A 26,855-nucleotide genomic window follows, 5' to 3' on the forward strand; every position below is an offset into this window, starting at 1 on the left:
TACCAATCGGATAACTTCAATTCTCGTAGTGTGCCATGCCATTCTCCTCCATAGCTGATAAACTAGTTACTTGGTAATTGATTGGTGATACAAATTATTAATCAAATGGAGTCAGATTAACGAGTATATAATAATATCATTGCCATTTAACTCTTCACCCTATTTGTCCACAAAAGCTCTTTCAAGTGAGGATATAGCCAGACGTCTCTATGTTTCCGAGGCTATATACAGTATATCATTTCTGAGCGTCTTAGAATGCTGATCTCTTCACATTAACATTACATCACAATTATAGCCTCAGCAGGGAAACTGTAATTTAGGCCTATAATGACAATTCATGGACCTTCGTTTAGGACATCAAACAAGTCTAGAATATAATATTGCCAGTTGTTTTGTTTACATCTCAGGTAAGATCCGTGTCTTCTTCAGGCCCAGAATGAGAGGCCATTTTCATGTATTCCGTCTCCTTCATGGATTACTTCAAAATGATAAAAGGAGTTCCACTGCTGATGGAATAATTTCACTCTCTGAACATCAGCTGTTTGGCAAGTCACAAATCAAAGACAAGACTTACAAAACAAATTTTTATTTAATGAAATGAATCTTTTTTTTTCTTTGTCTTCTTTCGGTCAGGTCAAGTATGAAATAGAATGTACAAATATTTTACATCAGTCTTTTGTTTGAAAAATAAAAACAACAGCACAAAACTAAAATGACAGGGATCAGAACATCAGAAAACACAATGCAGAGCTTTCAGTACTGATGACTGTCCACCTGGGCAGACTTCAGTTACAGAGGAAAGGGGGAGGGACAGGGCTTGGGCGCCAATCCCGATTCACAGTGCTACAGCCAACCAATCAGCATCTCAGCCTTGTCTGCTACCCATGACCTAGAAGTCTGTGCTCTCACCCAGAGCTCAGGTCACCATACGCTCGTCTTCACTGGGGAAGTCAATCATTTCCATCACCATAAGGGAATATACATCTTGAACTGGGGTGAAGCTTGTATCATGACACACAAAACAAAATGCATATGATGAAAATATGTTGTTTTTTTAACAGAAATATTTGTGTGACTGTAGTAAAGGTGGTTAAGACCAAAAAGTGACTTGAGCTCGTCAGAGCACCTCAATTTCCATCAATGAATGTGTGAAGTGAATCTGTCGGCATCTTGGGTCAAGAAACCTTCACATTTATAATTTGTACTGGTTTCTTTTGAGTCTATTTAGTCATGGCTGTCTTGTAAATTGTGGGGTTCAGTACACTGGGACTCAATTTGGGAAACATCTAATGGATACAAAGTAAAGTAAAATGATGAAAAATAAACATGGTTAATTGCTAATGTTGACAAAATCTGAACATCTACATGACTGGAGAATTGTGAGAACCCCACTTTAGTAGACACTCCACTTACATACTTAACTTCCCTCTGGAGGTTTAGTTAGAATTCTCCACTGCAAAGACTGTTCCAATAATTCTCATTTCTGTCATTAAAACTGAACCATGTGTCTGCGTAAAGGCTGATGGTATCAAAGACAGGCCCAAGGCCCAGACTGTCTGAGAACACCTGCTGTCCTGTGATCTATTTCGTCTGGTCCTGGAAAAGGGTCAGTTTCTTTCTCATTCCCCTCAGAGTGAACAGAGTGAAGACACAACACACACACACACACATATATACACACACCAACACACACACACAGCCCATTAAGATAGACCCTTGACATTGTGATCTTTAGAGGGTGGGTCCATTCTGTGAGAATCATTCCCCCAAGTTCAAAGGTTCGATAGAAAACCGAAATGAAGAACCGAGGATCAGAAATGAAAGCAAAAATCAAACAGGTCACATTCAGGCGTCAAGAGATTTACTGCTGGTAAAGAACAATCAATCCTAAAAAAGAAACTGGACACAGGAACAGGAAGTCTGTGTAAAACATGGATTTTAGCTGCTGGTCCAAATGGACCTTTTCCAGGCTCTTTGGCATTTATGAACCAATTAATTTTATATTTAGCTATTTTTAAATTGAATTTGTATAAAAGATCATAGGAAAAAACAAACTCAGGTAAAAGTTAAACATTTTCAAAATTACCACTTCTATTTTCACCACAGAAACACCTTTAACGTGTTCGTCAACAGCTTATACAACCCCACCTAAAATATTATGCTAAGGAACTATATACTGTACAAACAAAAAATCTTCATTATTATTCTTCATCTTTGTCATGTTTACACATTGTATGTACGCACACTGTATCACACACACTCACCCACACACATACACACAAAAGAAGTTCCCCTGTTTTAGGTACCACATGTCAGGGCAGTGCAGTTTGTCGAGGGCTTTGGGGAGCATCAGGGAGGACGAGTGCTTGGTTTAGAGTCCTCTGCCTCACATGAAGTCGTTGAGCTCAGCCTCCAGGGCGGCGGCCATCTCGTCCGCCTCCGAGCTGCTGCCCTCCTCGTTGGAGTCCCTGCTGGATTGGCTGTCCGAGAGCGCCGTGTCCTCTCCAGCGGCCACATCCTCCTTCTCTTCCTCCTTCTCTCGCTCGTCTCTGGCCTCCCCCAGCTTGCGTTTCTGACCCCTGTGAAAGACAGGACAGGGAAGACTGTGGTTAAGAGACAGTGACTGAGAGGCTGGAGTCACCTGACACTGATAGCAGGTATGGACAATGGCCAGTGTGCAAGCAAACTACATATCGAATCGATCATTTCATATCGACAACAGACCCCAGTATGGAATCGAATGGAGTTGCTGCAATTTTTGACAAGAGTCAAATCATTGGCTTAAAGAATCAATACTGTATCGAATCTTGATTAGACTTGCGATTTCCATCGCTGATAATGGTTATCTTCTGCTTCAACAGATCTGTCTGACAAGCTGAGCAACAAAAACAATGAACAACCCACAGGGAGAAAACACTAGAGAAATGAGGTGAAGCCCATTCTCACTGGAGCACAACTAATAGAAAATGCATATGACCCGCTGGGCAAATCAACACAGAGTTTAATTATTGTAAACATCTCCTCTGGGCAACAAAGCAAATAAGTGGATCTCCAAAGATGTGTTCTTATCTGACAACAGTCACCTGGGAGGATTTCCCTGCATGCATATTCCCTGCATATATCTAGACAACTTTCATATCAAGGCAGAGGGGAATTGACAATGCTGATGATGTTCTAGTTGATGACCCTGCACAAACAATGTAAACAGCAGATCATACTTCATAGTTCTTCATAGTAACCGCATCCACTATCTAACTTCAGTCTATAGAGTGTATGAATGTGTATGACTCACATGCATTAGAACATTAGAAGAGCAAAAGAACCCTTAATCCAAAATAGAACACCATGGGAGAAAGGAACAAAGGACTATGCAGAGTTCCACCCCAATCCTAAGGCAGGGATCACACTGGCCAGAGGCAAGCAGCAGGTAAAACGATTTCTGCACATATTTAACCCTTAAAGGTGTAGGTTTTTGAACATTCTAAGTTCCGCAACAATTGAAGGTTCTAAAATTCTATGTTGAATTCAATGAACCCAGATATTCTTTAGAATGTTAATTTCCCAACATTCCCGTCACACCGGTGTGACGGTACTCCTTTAAGGGTTAAACAGCATTTCTCCATAGAGAAGAAAGAGTCCAGGTGCCAACATGGCTTGTCTGCAGTCCAGACCTGTCAATAAGGTGCCTCATGAAATGAAAAACATCATTAAGAATACCCCATACTGTTGAGCAACTGAAATCCTATATCGGGCACGAATGATACAATAGTTAATTCTCAAAACTAGCAACTGGTCTCCTCAGTTCCTAAACATTTATAGAATGTTGTTAAATGAAGAGGCGAAGCAGCACAGTGGTAAACATGCCAACTCCCAACTTTTTTTGAAACATGTTGCTGCCAGCAAATATAAATATTATAACATTCTGTTTTTATTTGCATTTTACACAACGTCCCAATTTGTTCTTATTTGGGGTTGTAGAAAATATGGTCTGACCGTTGCGCTACGCTTACCACTGCCAGTGTGATCCCCGGCTAAAACAGTTGATCATTAATTCTGGAAACTTCTGGAAACTGAACTTTTAAACTCACATCTCACTTCACTCACTTGAACACCCCATGAACAGTATGACAGAAAATGAAGTTCTGCAAACGTGTGCACCATCTTTGCTGACGAGAGCTGGCGTGAGAAGGGGGAAAAACACTAGACACAGACGCCACAAGGACAGAACCATAGACTTGAGCCCTTCATAAGTGTCTACATATATTCAAATCTTTTGGAAAGAGCAAAAGAAAGAGGGGAAGCAGAGGCAGGCAGAGAAAGAGAGTGAGAGTGACAGAGAGAGAGGGAGTAGAAGTGAAAGAAGTGAGTGAGGCAGTAAAGAAAGATAATGAGTCTAACTGAAAGAGTCTCACTGAAAGAGTCTCTATTCATCTGCATTTAGTAATCATCATTTAGTGATAACCATTATCGTTACGGCTAAGTGCCCTTCTCAACAATGGTGGGGAGCCAGCCAGTTCTAATGGGGATGGCTATTGACTGTCAAACCAAACAAATACACACATCCACATCCCTGCTGAATCATGTCGCTTCAAACAGGCAGCAGGACGTCTGTTACTACGGGCAACAATCTATTGCTTCAGCGAATCATTCAGAAGCTCTATGATCGTCTGGAGCGCCTCATTGCTCTGTGCAGACTGTGCTCATGAGGATTGAGCAGAGTTCCGATGGAAAATGTGGGCGTTAGTCAAAACGTAATGTAGTCCAGCCAACATCTCAGTTTTTTTCAGTCTGTTTCGTTTTGACAAACTTGCTGGTTCAGGAAACTATTTAAACACATTACCAACTAAAGGATCTGTAAAGTTTTTTTCTTTTTCCCCAGCTGACATTTTGGACATTAAACCCTTAAAATACTGTCCTGAACAATTAATCAGAATAAAAACTATGACCTAAATTTTAATCCAAGTGGGCATCAACAGCCCATAGCACAGCCATGACAAAGCACAAGGAAAGCAGCACACATAAAGCACCATGCAGTATACACAATCACACATAATTCTGCTTTATGTGACTGATAAACTTTTAAGTATGGCCATGAGCGTTTTCCAGCATTAGTCGTAAATAGTTTGTTGAAAAGGCACCATGCATTCATCCAGCATTGAAATTTATGGTAATGACACAGGTAATCAAAGAGGCTGTCTTGCAACTGATCCAGTATTTCAGTGCCCATAAAGGGCATGGCAGGCCGTCACAGCGACCTGTGATAAGAGATCAACGCGGCGTCTCGTGTCTTGTGTGGGCGATGACGGATGCGCTCACTAACGCCGCTGACTGTAGACAGCGTGAGATAATGACATGGCACATCCATCAGCCATGGACTCATGCAAAAAAGACACTACACTAGCTGTCAGCAATCCACAGGACCGCATAGTGTTGGTGTGAGTGTATGCAGGAGAAACAGGAAAAGCATAGTGTTGGTGTGACTGTTGGTGCAGGAGAAACAGGAAAAGGAGACGGCAGTGCTGAAGCCCACAAATACTGCAACCCACTGGTGAGGCTAGAGGTGTTTGCTGGGACAACAAGGAAAGCAATGTAGCAATGTAGCAAAGTGGCCTGTGTTCTGCTACAGGAAGAAAGGAAAAAGCCTGCTCAAACCCAGCACTGAACCTAACCAACAACACAGCTTAAAATTAAAACAGTCTATAATAATGATTTCATCAGTAAACTCTGGGTGCACTCAATTCCCTTCCTCCTTGTTCCTTTTCTGTCTTTAAATCTCTATTCAAAGTGGGTTCATTTAGCTGATTCCCTTTTTGTCAAGCTTCAATTCCCTTTCTCTTAATTCCCTTCTATTTCTCCCAAGCCCCCGTTTCTGTGGTTCATTAAGGTGCCTCTCTCTCTCAGCCTCAGGTTGACTCCTGTGACTTGGCTCCAGGACCTCTTCACACTAAATGAATTATGCATCACCTCATTGCGCTTCCCACATCTCTCTCTCTCTCTCTCTTACGCACAGATACATCTCAAAACACTTAAGACGTGCAACTGTATTACAAAATGGCAAAGTGACATTTATCTTACCCCAGCACAGCCACAATGACAAATAGCCTACTCGCCGTTTACATAAGATGCCAAATACTGTATATGTAGAAACAAGTACTGTGCGCCATTTATCATCCTGTGTCTGGAGGCAGTGTCACCCTAAAAGTAAACTGTAGTTTCCTGCACTGTGGTGCAAACACACACACACACACACACACACAAATAGAGATAGAGAGAGAGAGAGAGAGAGAGAAAGAAAGAAATAAAGAGAGGGAGAGAGAGGGAGAAAGAGAGGGAGAGAGAGGGAGAGAGAGAGACAGAGAGACATGATGAGACATGACACAGATACACCGCTGGGACAGGATGAAAACACAGAAATGTTGCATAATTTCTCTGGCTGTGATGCACACTGCAGTGCGACGTCTCTGTTGCCTGTGCCCCCCCCCTTCTTTTGCCTCTCATGGAAACTCACTCAGACAGACAATGTTTTACCCATGATTCCTACACACATGCGACACAGGAAGACGATGGGATGCCTTTGAGCAGACTAAGGCAAGAAGAGCGTGTGCGTGTGTGTGTGTGTGTGTGTGTGTGTGTGTGTGTGTATGTGTGTGTGTGTGTGTGTGTGTTTGAATGAGAAAGTTTCTGGATGAACCTGGAGGGGTTAAGTATGGAGGTAGAGGCACGTGCTGAGCAATATGCCAGCGACAAGAGTGGCGCAGCAGAATACACACACCATGCTGAGATGAGCTAGTCTCTCCCCTTCTGTCTGCCTCTGGCTTCAAAGGGAGAACAGATTACATAAAGAAGAGAGGGAGAGGGAGAGAGAGAGAGAGAGAGAGGGGGTCTGAAGGAGAGGAATGAAGAAACAGAGAGAGAGAAAGAGAATGGGGTTTAGAAGTAGGAGGTAGATAGAATGATATAGACAGAGGGAGGAAGAGCTAAAATTGACAATAACAACAGAAAAGGAATGACAAAATGGAGATGAGGAGTGTCCCAAAAAGCAGAATACGTTATGGAAGACTATGAGACAGAGAGGGTTCTAAAAACATTACAGAGGACAGTAAAATGGAGGGAGGAGAGAGAGAGAGAGAGAGAGAGAGAGAAAGTGGCAAGAAAGACATAATAAGACAGAGGCCTTGGCCCAGTGTAGGCTCCAATAGTTCCTCTCGTGCACCCAGGGTAAACATAGTTGACCACATCCAAGCCAGAACACCAAAGGCACTAAAGCTCAGAACACTAAAGCCACAGGCATTAAACAACAGGAGATGAGACAAAGGAGAAAAGTGAGGCAAGCGAAGGCAAGGAAGGGAGAGCACAGCAGGCAGAGCATCCCTCCCTCCCATTCCCCAAAAAAGATCAACAAAGGGAAAGGACAGGGAGGGGAAGAGCAACTATTCGAGGAGCGGGAAGCATCACAAAGCGCAGCACTGCTGGGAATCACTCCTGTTCAGTGGGAGAGGAGAGAGGCTGTGTCCTGCTCCGCAGATCCAGCGTGGCCACATGCAGCTTTGTCCTGCCACGCGGTTTAGACAGCGAGGAGAGCATTGATCGCTTATCAAGGGCAGGGGTTTGCGTGCTGACTGAGTGCACGAGTGGAAAGAGCTTGTCTGATCGATACGAGCTGTATTTGGTACTGACTGGGGGGGGGGGGGGGGGGACAGGGCGTACTTGTAGTGGAAGCTTTATTGTTGATGCTACATAACTTATTTGTCAACTGCTGGGCCAGGGAGGAGAGAGAGAGAGAAAGAGAGAGAGAGAGGGATAGAGAGAGAGAGAGAGAGCACATGCTGTTTGTTTGAATGTGTGGTGATTTAATGCAGCCATTCATGTGGTCCTGATTCTCAACATGGATGGCAGGAAAACTATTGAGATTTATGTGACTTCTGTCCCAATACCTGCTCTTCCACAGCAGGCATGGTTTGATGAGCTCTGGAAACTAATGAATGGTTCCAAATGCCATAGTTGTTGGAATCTGCTCTGGTTTTAAAGTGAAAATACTGGGATGACAAGTCTAGTTACCATAGTAAAGCAGTTCAGATAGTAGCATTCACACACAGACACACATTCATGCACCAGTGAACACATACGCATGTCCTTATCTTCCGAGTGAACTTTCATTTCACTTCATAAAGCCAGCGAGGTTTTAGTCTTTGTGTAGTAGCCATTCTCTGCAATTGAAACATCTGCAATCCTTCCGCAGATGGATGGCATTCACAGGAATTAAACATGTCTTCAATCACCGGGCACACCATAATAGGCTCCTGGTGAGCTTCAGCACCACATTTCCTTAATGGTACCCTGAAATATGAAGAATAACAAAGCACGTTCTCCTGGCTGTGTTACTCTAAAATGTGGTGAGATCAGCCTTTTCTGTGACCGAGGACTTAAAGCGCCTCTGATGAAGTGGGGCTTTCATTAGCCGGATAATGAAAAGGGAGGAGGGGAAGAGCAGATTAAAAAGATGGAGGTGCTGCTGGGGTGATCAAATCAGATGAGTGGAACAGAACAACAGTGAGGGAGTACACAAACTAAAATAGTTTTTTTTAAGCTGCTTTCTAGCACATCTCAAAACTAAAACAAGGTGACCGGTCGTTTTTGGTGGCAAAAAGGTTTTCTCCAGGGCTAAGACACCATTATTAAAATGACTTTTTTTTTTCTGTGCAAAATTACGCATAATGATCTCACTTTCTCTCTTTACTTTGATGGTTTCTCCGATGTCCCACTTTACTTTTCTAAAATAAGAGAATCGTTTATTACTGATAACATGCTTTTGAAATCCTATCCCCAAATCTGCACACACATACACATAACAAATGTAAGGCCTGATGGGCAAGGTGCAAAGCCTCAAACCGTAAGGAATAGTAGAAAAAGGAATAGAAAAAAACACAAAATACCGTAATTAGCTTGTAACTTATACATTGATTTTGCAAAATTTCTTCAGCTAAGAGGTTAAAATAACTTTCAGTGTCCCGTCGGCGGGACTGTTACCCTGAAAATTGAAATATTACCCTGAAATATTCACAAGAATCCATAGAAATTGAATCTTCATGTTGTATTATCCAATATTAGTTGTACAGATGTATAGTCTATCTTATACACACTCATTGAACCAACAAAGTAAATGCAAAAATAGAGACTTTTTTGTAATTATTCCATATTTTGTGTAGTCAGTCTATATCAGAACACCTGACATACAATCTAAATATTCCACAAGAAACCTCAAAGTGTTACCTTTCATTTGAGACCAGGATTATGCTTCTACACAAAGGGGTTCATGTGCAGTAAGCATTTGATTGTCAGTATGCATTTTGGATAACAAAAAGTCCTATGGGGAATATCCATAAGCATTTTACAAAACGCATGGGCATACCTTGGCAAATAATAGTGTAAAGCGCTCACATTTTCATTCTACATTGATCAACTTTTGCACACAGCTTCACAAGACCTGGTGCTAGGGCTCAGTTGTGTTTCTAAGGGATATCAAGTGACCTAGAGGGCTGAAATGTGGTCAGTTCAGAGATGCTTGTAATCCGGCAGAAAGAAAAAACTATATTCTAGCCTCTGTAGCTCTTTATCAGTACATCACACAGTTATCTTGACTGCTTCCTACGAAAGCTACAGGTTCTCAGCTTTCTATAGAGGTCCAGCACTTGATGGTTGACCCCAAAAGAGGTGGGAACAATGCCCTTGTAAATAGGCACAGTGCAATTTCAGGCAAAAACTTGAAATTTTTACTGAGAACTATGTGGTTAATACACTGGGGCAGTTAATATAGTATTAATGTGTGTGACTGTGTGAATCACGTTTCTGTCAGGTTTACATACAATATTTAATCTACCCAAATATATTAATTTACTTATTTTCACTACATCACACTTTTATTATATATTACTTCCTCACTATTCACTTGAAGTAGTTCGCTGGCTTAGTGACCTTCTAATTGACTAGCCAATCAGGTGTGGTGGAGGTCATGAGCTGGAGTCTCGCTTTAAACAAAATAGGAAGTGAGCTGTCAAACAGGCGGGGAGTTGAATGTTCAGTCAATGCGTTGTGTCAGAGGTTGCGGTAGCTCGGTTGAAGTTCGGAAGCGCTTTGATGGAAGTAAACTAAAACCGACTTACAGTACAGTTTTAAATCTGATTCAGCCGTCTACCCTTTTCAACCAGTTGATGCTGGAGTGTTCAATGGTGCTTTGCCACTGACAACGTCTTCTGACGACAAGCTGCCAGCACCATCACAGACAGAAGTTCTCAGTCTTCTTTCCTCTGTGCCTCCACCTAGAATGCCCTCACTGCCAAAGTTGACATCTGAGGAGTATGTTCAGCTTGCAGTAAAAAACTCTGGCCTACAGGAGGAAGATAAGGCCCTCTTACAGCAGTTACTAGGTGGCCACCCAGAACTTTGCACTAGGAAACCAGGGAACACAAATATCCTAAAGCATTACACCATCGAAGTTCCCATTAATGTGGTGCGAGGTGAAAGAGTTTGTACAAAACTGCAAAACCTGTCAAAGTTTTAAAAATACCACACAGAAGCCTGCTGGCTTGATGCAGCCAACCATTGTGAAAGGGCCCAATCAAATGATTGGTGTTGATTTAATGGGACCTTTCCCACATAGCTCAGACAGGAATGAGCACTTGCTGGTCTTTGTTGACTACTTCACCCGCTGGGTGGAGCTGTTTCCTCTCCGGTCTGCTACTGCACCTGTGATTGGAAAGATCTTTCATAACCTTTTACCCGTTGGGGTGTACCTGACTGTATTCTGTCTGACAGAGGTTCTCAGTTTGTCTCTTCCATGTTTCGGGAACTCTGTGAGAAATGGGCAGTCAAGCCCCAAACAACCACTGCTTATCATCCACAGACAAACATGACGGAAAGGGTTAACAGAAACCTGAAAACCATGATCGCCTCATACGTCACAGAAAATCACCGTCACTGGGACCGGTACTTACCTGAATTTCGCTTTGCCTTGAATTCTGCAGTCCATGAAACGACTGGCTATTCCCTGGCAGAATTGCAGTTGGGACGAAAGCTTAAAAGCCCTTTAGACCAAGTCCTGCAGGTGAATAAGCTTTACCCGGAAGTGAAGTCCAAAGCCCAGGAGAACAGCAGACAAGCTAAAGTGCGCCAGTTGCGCAACTACAATAAGCATTGAAGGGATGTGTGCTTCAAGAGCCAAGATCAGGTTTGGGTCCGTCACCCTCAATCTAAAGCATCCAAGTACTTCTCCACTAAACTTGCTCCTAAATGGAAAGGCCCTGATCGTGTTCTCCAACCTTTAGGTCCAGTAAATTACCTTGTGGTGCGAGAAAATGATGGAGAAGATCAAAGCAATGTCAATGTTGTAAATTTGAAACCCTGTTACCCAACAGCTGAGGAAATGGATGTTTTATGAACATAAAAAGGTTTTGGACATCTTTGAGGAAGAGTCTGACGAGGAGGACTTCCTTGGTTTTGAGACTTAAAAGTGGCCTAACAGCCATGGGCTGTTTTTCTAAGAGGGGGAGAGTGTGACAGAATCACGTTTCGGTAATCTACCCAAATATATTTATTTACTTATTTTCACTACATCACACTTTTACTATATATTACTTCCTTCAGTCAATGTGTTGTGTCGGAGGTTGCGGTAGCTCGGTGGAAGTTCGGAAGCGCTTTGATGGAAGTAAACTAAAACCTATGGACCTATTGGACTACTGGAAGTAAACTAAAATCTATGGACCTATTGGACTACTGGAAGTGAACGTAGATTTTCGGAACGGACGTGTGGATTATAAAGGTGGATTGTAAAGTGTTAGGCTACACTTTTTGCCTGGCTAATCGAGCCTATACCTCCCTAAACCTCCTCCAAAAACTTTGGTTTCAACTAGGCCTACGTCGTTTTCATGCTGCTCTCCTCCCGGGACACACACACGCTCATATAGGCTGCACACACACACACACACACACACACACACACACACACACAGGAACACTTGCTGCCAGCCCATCCTAGGCCGCTCGTTTTCATTTGTTTGTTTTTTGGTTATTGTTTAGTTTGTGTGCGTCGCCATAGACGTAGCGTTTTGTTGGATCTATTGAACTGATGTCGACGTCGCCGACGTCCTGGAAACTGAATGACATTTTGTTTAATACACTGCATCACCTGCTTGAAAACCATATGCTGTGTTGTGTTTCTTTTCTTGTCAACTTTAAAACGGGAAGGGTGACGGGGTATTAATACTGACACGGCAGTTTTAACGCAGCCTGGCGCCCAACATAATAATTTTCTTTTCTTGTGTCAGAGGCCACCGTTACATATGGTTTTGTTTCTTTTAACTTGCATAAAACACTGTCCTGCGGCTTATACACAATGTGGCTAATACACAGGAAATTACTGTATGCTAAAGATGATGTGGCATTGGGATGTGTCATTAGACTCCATGTAATGTAACAACTTGAATTTATCTTGCCAAATGTCTACAAGGTGTTACAGCAAAAGACAGGCTCTGATGGTAGACATACTGTGAAGCACTGTGCAGCCCAAGGATGTAATCAATCTGGGGATGAGGCGTGATCTTTGAACTCTCCTCCTCACACCCTGATGAGATGCTAAGCAATATGCATCCTCTAGATAGGCAAAACACAGAATATTAGTACAGAGTGAGAGCACTGCTACATGATAGAGAGGGTGACACCGGTGGAGAGGACGCCTACATGATCATTTAATTTTTCTTATCTCTAAGTGATTCCTCTACAACAGCGTGATGGCGCTTGGAACATGATCAACCTTTGGATTAGTAAGCAGCTTGAGCACCCTGAAGGCCTGAGAGCACACAAGCATAAAAAACGAAACTGGAAAGAGGCAGTTGAGTCAAAACACATCAATTCGAGTAAAACCTCCATTAAGTTTTCATCATGTATTATTAACTTATTAATGATGAGGGTTTTCTTCAGCCATGATGAAGCTGTGAGGCAGAATGTCTTTTTTTTCCCCATGCTAACCATGTTAAAAGATTCAAGTTCTTGCGCAACGAAGGTACAAAAAGTAGAGCTCCACAACAGCACTAACATTCTCTGGGCACCCAACAAAAGTGTGCATGCAGAATATATACATCTCTTCCAGCTGAGTTGTTAATCAGAGTTAGCCATGCAGAGCTCCGACAGCTCCACAGCTCAGCTTTTGGTTACAGGGCGATAAGGGATGATTCAGAATGGGCGAATGGCTAATCCATCACCGTGGTAGCGTGAGGTGAGGTTCTGGTGATTGGTGGCTTGGGTTGAGATTAATCTTGCAGTCGTAGACATGTCACCTCTGTAATGATTCCCACAAGGGAATGCTGCGTCCGCAAGAAGTTGGATGTAAAAACACGCACATACACATTGATCATTTTCACACAGGTCTTCATGCACTCGTTCCATAACACACCCAATATGTGGACAGTCTTTGGTTACACCCACTCAGGCCTTCAACAGAAATACTCGTGACGTAAACATCACAAATCACTTGTGTGTTTTCATGTGACACATGATGTCATCTCAGACGCACATATCCCCAAAAAAGAGGTGTGCAAAAGCTTTGCCACTTTCAGCATCCTACAGAGAAAACTGAGGTAAACCGTAATGTCTCCTGATGCATCAGCAGGCCTAACCACTCGGTGAGTTGCACAGTTTTGAAAACGAACGTTAAGGGTTGTTTTAGGACATGTTTGAGTAGCCTACTACAGTATGCCTGTTGGCAACCACTCTGAGTAGTCAAAGGCGATTCAAAACTAGTCAGAAAGGTCGAGACAGGACCAATTGTCAAAATTTCGGTGTCCACCACTCTAGTTCATCTAAAACAAACCAGAAAAGGGACTCAAAGTGCTAATTACCGGAATTTTCCTTTAAACCAAAAATGTGTTAACATTGAATATGTACCATAGACGCTGTATTTTGTGAACTTTTGTATGATCTTTTCATAAAGATTCTGTCAATCAAAGCCTCATGTGAAAATAACAAGAAGAGGCAAATTGATCATCTGTCTGGCTCAGCAGGTTTCATGAGCAGGATGCAATTCCAGCATTGACATTTGTCAAAAACATACCCTATGAAAACTAGCAGGGATTTCTCTGATATGCCTCAAATCAATGGAACATGGTGTGCATCTAAAATGTTTTCTTTAGAACTTTCTTCCATTGAGAGACCCATTATATGAGATCCAAACAAGTCTTTTTAAAAAATCAGTTCCCGATGGCACAATGACTAGAGATGACAAAAGATGACCATTTGGCTTAATTATAGCATCTTTTTGCACACAAAAAAACTCTGGACTCTGAAGTTGCTGCTGTTTTGTATATAGTATTTTGCACTCTAACAATTTACATCTCTTGCATTAGTATAAGTAAGTATATATACTCTTTTGATACTGTGAAGGAAATTTGGTCTCTGCATTTATCCCAATCTGTGAATTACTGAAACACACACAGCACACAAACTGTCAGGTGAAGCTCACACTAACCCGGAGCAGTGAGCTGCCTGCTACAGCGGCGCTTGGGGAGCAGTGAGGGGTTAGGTGCCTTGCTCAAGGGCACTTCAGCCGTGGATGTGGGCATGGGAGAGCAGTGCTCAACCACTTTCCCCACCCACATTTTTCCTACTGGTCGGGGATCGAACCGGCAACCCTTCGGTTACAAGCCCGAAGCCCTAACCAGTAGGCCACGGCTGCCCCCATTATTGCACTTTTGCACATCTTTCTGCTCTATCTATCACAATACATCATGTACAATTTCTTTGCTAACTGTTACATTCTTGTGTTTTTGTCTTGTGATCTTATTGTTTAGTGTTAAAAATGACTTTTTGTCTTATCTGTTGCGTTGTTTCTTCAACACATTTTCAATTCCTCTGCAAGTCTAGTATATGTAAAGAATATGTGACAATAATGCTGATTTTGACTACCGAGACCATCAGTGTAAAGACTAAGGCCCTGTGGCTGCATTAGTCCATTTGTTCAAATATGCCTGAATGGAGGACCTTTTTCAGAGATCCTACCCCGTTTAAAATTGGTCATATTTTGTATCTCAGGATTTAAAGCACATCTATTTAATGCCCAACGTTTTTAATTACACCTGTCTGGCCAAGCTGTGTTTCTGTCTGCCAAGTCTGTTCCATCATTGACTTCCATTCAGGTGAAATACCCAGAGGCATCAGCAGCCCATAATGCCCAATGTGAATGAAGAGCCTGATGCAAATGTAGGTGTGTTTAAAAGACAAAAAGAGACGGACACATTTGCTGGTAGAGGGAGTGTCTGGGTGTATGCGAACTAAAGTGTGTTTGTATGTGAATGTTTTATACATGAGTGTTTGAGAAAGAGAGAAAAGATATCCTGCTGTGGATCTCAGCAGATCAGAAGTGTTTGGGCTCTACTGGTCTCTGGTCCCAGTGGTGGTGATATCAAAAGGCATTATTAAAGAGATGCTCCCTAGGACCTTCTGACCTCCAATACACACACACACACACACACATCTCCTCAAAGAGCCCATGGAGAGGAGAGAACTTCTCATGAAACAAGTGTGTGTGTGTGTGTGTGTGTGTGTGTGTGTGTGTTTAAAATAAGAGAGGAATACATCTACCATAGGTTCCCAAATGTAACCATTACTTTTCTAAGTATGCTGCACCATTGACAACTTGTGAGCAGAAATATGTTGAGCGAATTATATGAAGCCATTAAGGCGCTCCGTGTAAAACATATTTATTACTATGTTATTACCATGCAATAACTATTATATTACTCCACTCAAATACACACTTAGACTTACGCTATACTGAAAAGGTGCATTTCAAGAGATCCATTCATGGTCTGTTCGTTTGTTTAAGCCTTCAATTCCAGCATGTTTGATCCTAGATCACAGACTCTCATTCATATTCTGCTTTATTTTTTATGTTGAAAAAATAAAGCAAATTGGCCCCTCTTTTACATTATGGCTCTTGGACTAAAGGGTTTCTGGCCCAAGGAATCAGAGAGGTGTGTAAAGACGGACACTGAATCCGGTGTGATTATAAACGTATGTGTGACGAGCCCTCTTTCATCTCTCTCTCTTCCCCTTTAGCTCTCTCTACAGACAGCCCTAATTGCTCCGCCGCGACTTCACTTTAATGAGGCCCCGACACCAGCCTGCTCTTCTTAGTGACTCTGGGAACCTGACATGTTGGCTCCGAGTGCTGGAGCTCTCCCTCCATCCCTTTCCTTCCTTTCCAGCCACCTCTTGCGCTCTTTCTTCACACAGACTCACAGGAAAGGAGGGGAATCTGAATGCTGTCAGAAGTAGGTTGTCATCGCATTAACTTAATAAGTCTCTCATATCATATCACCCCCCCGTGTCAGAAAGGGAGAAAAAAAAAAATGTCTTTGTTTTTGTTTTTATCTTCTTTTCCCAAACATTGTGCCTCAGTTGGCAATTCTATCTCTTGCTGTCAGAGGCCCATTCATATCCTTCGCATTAGAGGAATTGTGGGTAGCAGTGCAGAAAGACATTTTAACACGCACCCTTTTCCCTTGCTTGTGCTTGCCGCAGCGACGGCGCATTTGATGAAAAATGTGTCAGGCCACATTAGAGGTGGGCTCCTTATGTGGGCGGCCATGCAGCTTGGAGCAGTTTGTTTGAATCTAAACCCCCCCCCCCCCCCCCCCCCCAAAAAAAATATATAATCAAATAAAACATCCCCCATAGGTCGTCTTCACCTTCTTCTTTCTCCCATGACAGGAACAGCTTCCTGTAGAGCGGGGCAGGCTCTCCGGCTGCTGGTGTCAGGGCGCATCAGAAATGAAGCGCAGGAGAGCTGGTGCCAGCATCACGGAGGATGAGCCGTGCGCGGAACATACCAAATCCTCCCCACAGAAGTGCAATTCAGAGGGATGAACGGAACAAAATGGGGGATTGTGGCAAGGCAGCGATTCCTGATTCGTGAAACACCACCAAAGCTGCTGCGTCTTCAAGGCAAAGACTACTGGAACAGCCCATTTGACAGATGACCTTATCCATTCTTTGACCTTACACCATCCACACTGCAAAGTGGTCCCAACTCCCATACACAAGCAACAGACAGTGAGGGCAAGCGTCACACACGCAGAGAGGAGAATGAAAATAGAATGAGGAGGAGTGAGGACCCAACCCATAGGTTGCTTTTTCTTTATATCTGACTAATATTGTACTTCATTGAATTCAAACTTTCAGCCAACAACATTCAATATTTTAAACTAACTTATCTCTATGATGTACAGGTCTATATGGGAAGACAATAAGCTACATTCATTCACTTAAAATTAATATATTTACATTTAAATTATTTTTAATTATAGTTATGCAGAAGGAATGAGGGGACCTTGGACTTCCAGGTCCCCTAACTGATTAGGGTTTTGACATGGAAGTGATGGTCCTTGCTTACAAACTTCCAGATTTCACTGGAATGCTGGGAAGGCATCTTATGTGCCTTGGGCAGTGCATGGGACATAAGAGATACGAGTAAATATTTGCAGACCAGAGAACTTAAATATTTGCATCTGCTTGTTTTATCTCAAAGTTACAGCAAAATGATTAGACTGTAGTCATGCCCGATTGTGGCTATTTACTGTATAATCACAAGAGGAATCAAGAACATGGACCACAAGTAGGCCTACTGCAAGTAATGGCAAAACCAATTGACATCAAAAGTATGGCTAACAATCATTTTGACAGTGAAAAAAAAACTAACTTGGTAAACTTTTTCCTCAAGGCTGCAAAAGGGTGACAGACTATCAGCAGGAGCAGTGGCGTTTTCAGCACCTCGCCACCAGCGGATAATCAATTAATGGCCGTGAAGTCTGGCAAGACATGCCTCACAGCGCAAGAGACGACCAGGGGTTTGGAGTAGAGAGGGGAGAAAATTCAACAGGCAAAGAGGCAAATAAAAAAGAGAGGGAGCCCGAGGACAATAAACATCCCATCACTGTTTATCAGCTCTAGACAAATACCCAACGTTCATTAAGGCTAATTGAATCCCTTTAGAGCCTGTCTGAGGATAATACCACCATTAGCCCGCATTAAAGAAGCTCCCAAACAATTACACCACCATCATTATATTTATACACTGTAATGTCACCAGGCTAGCACTCACAGGCATGTCAGTGGAGGAACTGGATTCCATTAGCAGTAATTGGGAGCGTCGCTGGCATCCGCGCTGATAGGAGGAGAGCGTATGTAAATGAGTTCTACTCGTTGCCTTCGCCTTCGACTTCCCCCCCCGGCTTTCGTAACAGAATATTACCCCTCCAACCATTTCCAGCCGAAGGCAAATCTGTCAGTGGGGTCAGTAGATCAAATAGGTCTGCTGAAAGGGAGTACAGTTAAGTATGAAAAGATTAAATATTCAGTTATATGGTGTCTTTAGGGTAGGTAAATGCAAGATCTCTGGTAGCGTATGGAAAATTATCTCAGTGGGCAGGAGCCAGAGAGCATCCATTGAGGGGTCCCATAAGACATCATGGTTCAGTGAACTGCCCGATGGGTTGAAAGCAGAAAGCAGAAGGCGACAAGGACCTTGTTAACTCAGGAGAGGAGCCGTGAAGGCAGTGCCCTTCTTGACGGTGTCGCGTACTCGCTAACCTGATGCTGAAACGGGTGAAATCCCTCGTTTCACTGGGGGTTAATCAGGTTCAGCGCAGCTTTAGCAATGCAAGAACCAGCCAGCAGCTGGTTGCCAAAGCTTTCCTTCTAGAGCCAAGAACCTTAAATTGACTTGAGAATGTGAAAGAGAAACGGCAAGAAAGCATATGAAATGGTTGCTATAGACATTACAAATCTAGGATACAGTAGGAACTAAACTTGAGTAGATAACTAAACTTGAGTAGATGACCAACAGAAGACCAAAGGGCAAGAAGTTCATTAATGACCTAGAGTACAGGGCCATGAAGGCATCACTTATGGTTAATAGCAGTCCCCACAAGCATGGCTCAGGTTTTGGCCAGTTATGATATACCATCACCGAGACTGGGAGAGGGAGTCCAAGAAGCTGACCTCACATACGACCCCTTTGAGGATTTATGGCTGACCTCATGAACAGAACCGCCTGGCTATAGAAGATAACACCGCTAGTTCATTTAAAAAAAAATGCAGGTGGAGAAAAGCACAACCACACGAGTGGTTTATCAAATCAACATTTGCTCAACAGGGACTGCAATACTCAGAGTTGAAGCCGTGGATAGAGAGGAATAGGGGTTGGTTTATTTATTACTGTAGGGGCCAAAAAAACAGAAAAGCCCAGAGCGTGCGTGAAAAGTCATCCATGTCAGTGCTGGGTTATAACTTAACGCGAGCATTAAAGGAGAGCAAGCGAGAGACGGCGCCCAGTGAATGAATCAAAACACGGCTGTGATCAGCATGCCCGCTTGGCCCTGCTCGCCTCTGAGTCCATGTCTGATAGTCCATCATTTCAGCAGTTTATACAGACAATCGATGTACATTCGTCAAAACGCGGTGCCAAGGGGGCTGTCAATGCTGCTGCAGAACTTGTGTTCACACAGCGAGACCTCAGCGGGTTCAGCGAAAGGTTCTCAGAGGATTGAACATCGCAGACTGTCCTAAATATGCCGGCGCTAGTGGAAAAACCGAACCGTGGAACAAACACATTCCTATGGTCGACACCCAGCGTCTGTGTCACCCGCGATGCGGGCGACGAGCTCTGCCGATCGTCAGCACACTCAATTGTGCTGATGCGCACGTCATTATTTTCCCTGGCGAGATGCATGAAGCATGTCCCAGTGCAGAGACTGGGATGGATGGCATATGCAGAGCACGGGAATAAATGAATACAGGATGGATGAAGAGAAAGAAGAGTAAGTCCTGGGTACAGGCCAGCGGTAAACTTTGCGGCCAAGCTGAAGTGCATATTCCAGGGTTCCCACTCTAAGACGAATGTAACATTTCATGACTTTTCCCTGACAAAAAACCTGAATTTCCATGACTTACTATATAATGAATAGTACAATATACTGACCAATGATTTCAGAACACCCGTGTAGCTGTCAAGAATATTTTCCTTTTTTAGAGTGGGAGAATAAATGGGCATTGAATAAACACAGTTGGGCTACTCAAGCAAACAGTAAAGCCAATAAGCAGATAAACACAAATTCTGCATAGAAATATATTTCTATTAATGTATTTTTGGCAAGAAAATGTTAAACTGCTGCAAACAAAATTCCCTAATATTCCACGACTTTGAACCAAAAATGATCAAATTCCCTGACTTCCCATTTCTGTAAAAGACTTTCTAAAATTCCATGATATTCCAAAAATTCCATGGCCCGTGGGAAACCCCTGATATTCTGAAACTGACTTAGCAAAAACACACCGACACCAACAATGCAGGGCGACGATACAGCAGAGGCTCAAAGACGGAGGCTTAATTTAGGTCTGAGGAAGTACAGATGCCACTGGTCCTTACATAACACTTAAAGGAATCTCCAGAGGCTGTACTGATGCCAACAAAGAAGAGATGGAATGAGAAATAGGGGAAATGTATGTGAGGAAATGAGAGGAATATCCTCACTCCGTTGGTGCTGATTTGAATTTAATTTCATCACATCTTTTAAGGTTTTTTAAAAATGTAGCTTGATCCCCAGCCCCACCAGCACTGAGCCAGAGAGAGAGAGAGAAAGAAAGAGAAAGAGAGAGAGAAAAGGACAAGGAGATATAGACAGATGAGAGAGCAAGAGAGAGATAAGGAAAGATGACAATGGACTCTTGCCAATCCTTGTATAGCCCTGTCGTCACAGCATCCTCACATATAGTGCTGCAGTTTCTGATATGACACAAACCAAAGATATAACAGACAAAGCCAGTACAGGATAAGGCTGTCATGTCTGGCCACGTGCAACATCGCATACAACACTCAATGGGTGCATTTAAATAATCTTTTTTTGGTGGTTGCTCACAGATGACTACAAGCAGAGCTTATTTAATATTTTCAGTATGCTAATTTTGCTTGATACAGCACAAATAGATTGCGCTTTTGGCTGTGTCCCAGTAATGAGTCCCCGCGAAATCCGCTCTGCCTTAATTATGTGTGAGCAGGTGAAGCAAAAGAGAAGGGCATTAGGACTCTGAAAAATGATTGAAGCCACATAGAACTATGCATGGCCTCTGTGAAATGTCTTCTACATTATGGCAAGTGTGAGTTTCCTGAGGTCCTGTATGCCAGCGTTTTTCAACCACTGTGCAGGGGCACACTAGTGTGCCGTGAGAGATCATCAGTGTGCCGCAGAAATTTACCCAAATGTCACTCACTGGTCCAGAAAAGCAACTGTTGCATCAAAGAATTTATAACCACATGCACTCATTGATTGTATGACTGCACTATTTGTGGTATGCAGGCATTGTACAACGGGGGCCCCATATCCAGTATTTACAGAATCATCACATATCCAGTTCATAACAACAATTAAATTAGATATAGTCACCTACAAATGAAACAGAGGGCGCTTGTTTTATTGAGCAGGTCTTGCATAGAAGCCATAATAAGGCCATATCTGTGTATTATTTAAATTATTTTAAGGCTATGGTATGTTTATTTTTTCTTCACACAGGATGTTAGTGTGCCGTGGGACATTTTAAGGGTCAAAAGTGTGCCGTGGCACAAAAAAGGAAAAACACTGCTGTATGCCATGAACGTCAGGAAGCAGCGAAAGTGGATAATTAGGGGCTTTGTTTCATTTATTCACCAAAGGAGTAGGCAAGATGATTAAAACATACACACATATCATATATACATACAAAACTCTCACCCCATACTCAAAATGGCTTACAACGAATATCACAAACACGTGTAAAGGCCACACACACACACCCACACACACCCTCTCATCAGTCATTACCTTTCACAGACAAAGAGAAAAACCAAAGCAATAAAGATAGATATGTTTTCCCCCCAATTCTCATCTCTTACAGTGATCTTGGTCTTCTCTGCAGTAGCTCTCACCATGAATGAAACAAAGATTTATCACGCTCACTGTATCATTTAGAGCGCAGTCTGCCGAGACATGTTCCATTTTGCCTTCCTTTAAGAGCTTTATTAACATGTAGCCTGGTTTGCATAATTCCAGTCTATTAATGGCTAATTGAAGACTAAAATACGCAAAAGGAAGCAACCGGATCAGTGCACTTCAAATAGCTCGACACTGCTCAGCCTCCTGTTGGTGGCAGCCACATCCAGAGTAAGGATCAGGACGCTGAACGTCCTAGGGAGAAAATATATACTTAAGTAACGCTCTCCCACTTAAGTGCACAAAAGTAGCTTGAAGCGTGCCCCCCTGCAGTGAAAGACGTGGAAAATAACCCCCATCCACTGTGCCAGCATGCTGAGATGCACTGCCATGAAAAGAACAGCACAGCCCCATTACAGAAGTGGGAAAGAGGGGGCTCCACTGCTTTCTATCTGGGTGCTGGAGAGTGTGTCTTGAGTGCGAGTCTGTCCTTGTCTGATCTCCGGGAAAGTTTTTGTGGGGAGTTCAGAGTACTGCCATCGCCTGTGGCTGTAAACGGGGGTCCGTGCTAACATGAAGGGAACGCAAGGGGGAGGAATCGGGAACACAAGCACTAATTAACAAGCTCCTGCATGCAAGGGCTGACACACACGGACACACGCATGCACATACTTAGACAGACAGACAGACAGACAGACAGACAGACAGACAGAGACAGACAGATGACTGAGTGAGCTTTGACCCATGAGGTGTCTTCCTGTCAGTAAATACACATCACCAAATGGCAAGGCCCTGACCTGGGAAGCATCTTCAAGTGACCCTTTCAACAATAAAAACTAAAACAATGCTTGAACGTTCTATTTGGGCCCCAATCTACTTCCTCTGCATTAAGATAACATATGGAATGTTAAAAAGGAAGCCTTGTGGGGCCAACTATGATGCTGATAATGGAACACTCTTGAAAGGGTCCATACAGAACACACACACGCAGCCTCATATGTCTTTGTCACTGCAATCACATTAGCACAACAGATGTAGCCGCAGCGTCCACTGGTCAGGGCAGGACAGGACGGCGGTGATGCGAGATGACAGGCATTAGGGACGCGCCTCTTCAAGGCCATTACGTCTGCTGCAGGCCAAGCGGTGGAGCGGGGACGTGGGCAGGATGCCAGTGACGCTTGTGACGGCTGCTTAAGCTTACTATGCACAGAGAATCACAGGCTCAGTCCCTGCCTCAGTCATTGCAAGCGCCTCTGATTGATTAATCACCACTATGTGGATACTGTTTTTAGAATTGATTTAGATTAAGTGTTAGTAGATTAAGTTAGTATATTAGTATATGTATTTTAGTATATTTAGCATATTCTTTATCTTCTACGGTCCTTATTGCTTAGTTGTGTTTTTATATTATATACTTTAATTACTCTTTCTGCTGTTAAAGAACGTGTTTGTGTTGTCTGTATGCTGCGGAGACCTTGAATTTCCCCTGGGGATCAATAAAGTATCTATCTATCTATCTATCTATCTATCTATCTATCTTAAGGCAAACGAGCCGTACTCGCCGCCCCACACACACTCATATGAATATTACAGAGGACACACGAAGAGAGGAGGAAGAAGAGAAGATGAATAGAGGTAGAGACGCCATTCGGAAGAAAAGGAGAATTTAATGAAGCAAGAGTTCAGGGAGTGACGGAGAGCACGGCAAATGGACATAAAATAAGGTGTGTGGCTGTAGCTGAGAACTTTTTCTGTGATGAGTGCAACTGTCAACACTTGCACAGGAACTCCTCGCAGACTTCTTATGACCCACAAGCCACTCTCTTATCAAGCCTTGACGCCTTAATCATTCACCATGGGAGACGGCTGGCCTTCTAATCCAATCAAATGCGTACGCCATCGTCCATCACCCACAGCCACACCATTAAGGATCAATCAGACTCCTGTTGGTTGAACCCTGGACCACTCTGGACACCTTAATTAAAAGGGGTGGGGGTTAAAGCTGGGCCCTGTCCGTCTCCATGGAGTATCTCCATTCATCTCCATTCCAATCTCCACTCATTTTCATTTGCACTGAGATACTAGTCAGGCTCCTCTAAATACATTTTGCATTCATTTCCCTCAACCACCAGGATGGTGAGGCAATCGGGGATGAGGGATGACGTTAGCTTCAAAATCGAAAGTGGCTGTGGTAAACGGTAGTAGCAGCACATGCGCACACACACACACACACACACAAAAAATGCAGTCGGAAAAATGTTACAAATGTACATTCATACAGCAAAGGTAACATTGTTTCCTGACGGCGGGCTGATGAGGTTTACTATCAGTTTAAAAAGGTTAGACAAAGTAGGAAGTAACATTAGGAATCCCTGATCAATGTGACTGGTTAGGCTGGGCCTACACTACCGGTCAAAGGTTTGAGGTCACTTAGACATTTCCATTCCACTCCATTACAGACAGAATACCAGCTGAGATCAGTTGCATTGTTTTTAATCAGGGCAGCATTTCAGATTACATTATGTCCTTACATAATTGCAAAAGGGTTCTTGACTGTTGTAGAAAGAAATGGCTGATCATTAATGCAATTTCTACATTGCCCATTATCAGCAGCCATTCATCCAATGTTCCAAAGGCACATTCTTTTTACTAATCTGATATCATTTTAATAGGCTAACTGAGAAAACATTGGAGAACTCTTTTGCAATTATGTAAGGACATAATGTAATCTGAAAACTGCTGCCCTGAATTAAAAAAAAAAGCAATGTAACTGATGTCAGCTGGTATTCTGTCTATAATGGAGTGGAATGGAAATTTCTAAGTGTCTCCAAACTTTTGACTGGTAGTGTATGTTAATGCAAAGTAAGTTACCTTTTAAAATGCTAGGGTTGGAAACATTTCCCAATTGTGAGTACGAAGTGAGTCTGGTGAAACCAGGCTATGGGGGTTGGACTTGCATCCCACGTCTGCTGTGGCCACCTATAGGGTGCTGGAGCCGCTAATGTAGAAGCTGACTAGCTGCCAGGTGCAGCATCAATTGTGGCATAGCAACGCATCGCTAATATGATATGAATAAGAAATGGGCAATCAATCAGTGCCATGAGATTATATAATATGACCATCATCATCAGTGGATTACTGATATTTATGCATTCATTTTCAGCCTGGCAGCATTTCAAATTGGATGAGAGTGGCCAAGGCTTTATTTTATTGGTCTGTGTGAATACTCGAGTTAGGGGTCAGTCCTAAATTACTGAGGAGTTGACCAGGTAATCAGTTGTGAATAATATATGACATGATGTTGATGGGAGTCTCTTCAATCCCTGGGCTGCTGAGCGGCTCACAAAGAGAGCTGGATACGTTGCTGTTCGCTGCTGCGGTGAAATGATGGATCGCCATGGTGACAGCCGTTCCTGAGGTCTGAGCGGGCAAAGCAAACCGGATCTGAATGGCTTCATCGCCCTGGCAACCAAGCAGCCCCCTACCTTACTTTTGACTTTGAACCGGGTCATAATCAATCTCTCTCTCTTCTCTCTCTCTCTCTCTCTCTCATCGTAATGAATTTGGTGTCTTCAATGGCACGAACACAGAACTCATTCAAACATTCTACCTTTTGAACACTCCCTGGATAAAATCAATGTTAACTTCAACATAATATCTCTTTGTCTTTATCTCTCAAGGCCGCACGAGTCTATAAGAATGCACGCACGCACACTCTCACACACACACACTCTCTCACTCCTCCCTGCCTTCTGTCTGTGCAGGCTGCTCTGTCCCCTGGCTTTGCCCGGTCTGGACCACTGTAGTTTGACTTCAAAGCCCCTCCACCCCCACCTCCCAAACAAACACACCCACACACACACCACCCTCCTGTCCACCTACACTCCCCACAATCACTCAGCTCTCACTCCCACAGCCTTGAGACACTGAGACCGAGAGCCAAGCAGGCTGGAGGGATGTGAGAGGATGAAAGAGTAATTCGACAGACAAACAGAAAATTAGATATGAGAGGGAGGGAGAGAAGGAGAGAGAGAGGGGGAGAGAGAGAGGGAGGGAGAGAGAGAGAGAGAATGAGACAGGTGATTCACTCAACTATGAGGTGAAAGTGAGTACAAAGGTTGGCTGGCATGCAGACTTGAGACCAGAGTCCTCTTCCTTCAATCCTACTGAGGACGTGGTACTGACAGATCTCTTTCTCTCTCTGTCGGTCGGTCTCTCTCTCTCTCTCTCGCTCTCTCTTTCTCTGTCTGATAAAATCAAACCCAACCAGCCAGCTATAAGGCTGAGTCTTGGGTCTGGAAGTCTGAGACTCAAAATGGCCAGACAGACCAGGTCAGGAGGGTAGTGGGTGTCTGTGCAACTACAGTTTGCCCTTTAGTCTCTTAATGGGCATCAGCCATCTTAATGGGCAGACTAGCCACTGGAGACGTCCTCCTTGAATGGGAGCGGTTCCGCAATGAAATGTCACATCTAATCTATCTATAAAGCAAGAAGCGTGTGTGCGTGCGTGCGGCCCGTCCGTGGCACGCATATCTCGCTGACCGTTTGTCAGACTGATTTCAGTGTGTTTCTGATTTATGATGAACTTATTTTCAGTTCATGAGTAAGTGCAGTGCCAAATTTGACGTTGTTTGAATAAGAAATACAAAAGATATCGTTAAATATATCGATAAAAGAAGCACATTGGCTTTCGCCGCTAGCCACTCCACCTCCCACACACCACTGTACTGTAAGCTACCAGTGAGGATAGAAGCAGGGCTTTGGCAGAGCTGGATCAGTGTAGGTTACACGGGTAAAAACTTACATGTCTGACCTCAACAGTAAAGTGAACTCCACGGATTTTGC

General features: G+C 43.3%; 1 protein-coding gene across 1 annotated transcript in view; it reads right to left on the reverse strand.

Annotated features, from left to right (window-relative positions):
* Positions 1-570: 570 nt before the first annotated feature.
* ctdp1 (CTD (carboxy-terminal domain, RNA polymerase II, polypeptide A) phosphatase, subunit 1) overlaps positions 571-26,855 on the reverse strand; it is an 89,990-nt gene continuing 63,705 nt past the window's right edge. The window contains exon 13 of the mRNA XM_042076267.1: positions 571-2,579. Coding sequence (XP_041932201.1) covers positions 2,387-2,579 — 193 coding nt within the window. The 3' untranslated portion in view covers positions 571-2,386. The remainder of the gene's footprint in view (positions 2,580-26,855) is intronic.

This window comes from Alosa sapidissima, chromosome 21 (genome assembly GCF_018492685.1).
Source record: "Alosa sapidissima isolate fAloSap1 chromosome 21, fAloSap1.pri, whole genome shotgun sequence".
Taxonomy (NCBI): Eukaryota; Metazoa; Chordata; class Actinopteri; order Clupeiformes; family Clupeidae; genus Alosa; species Alosa sapidissima.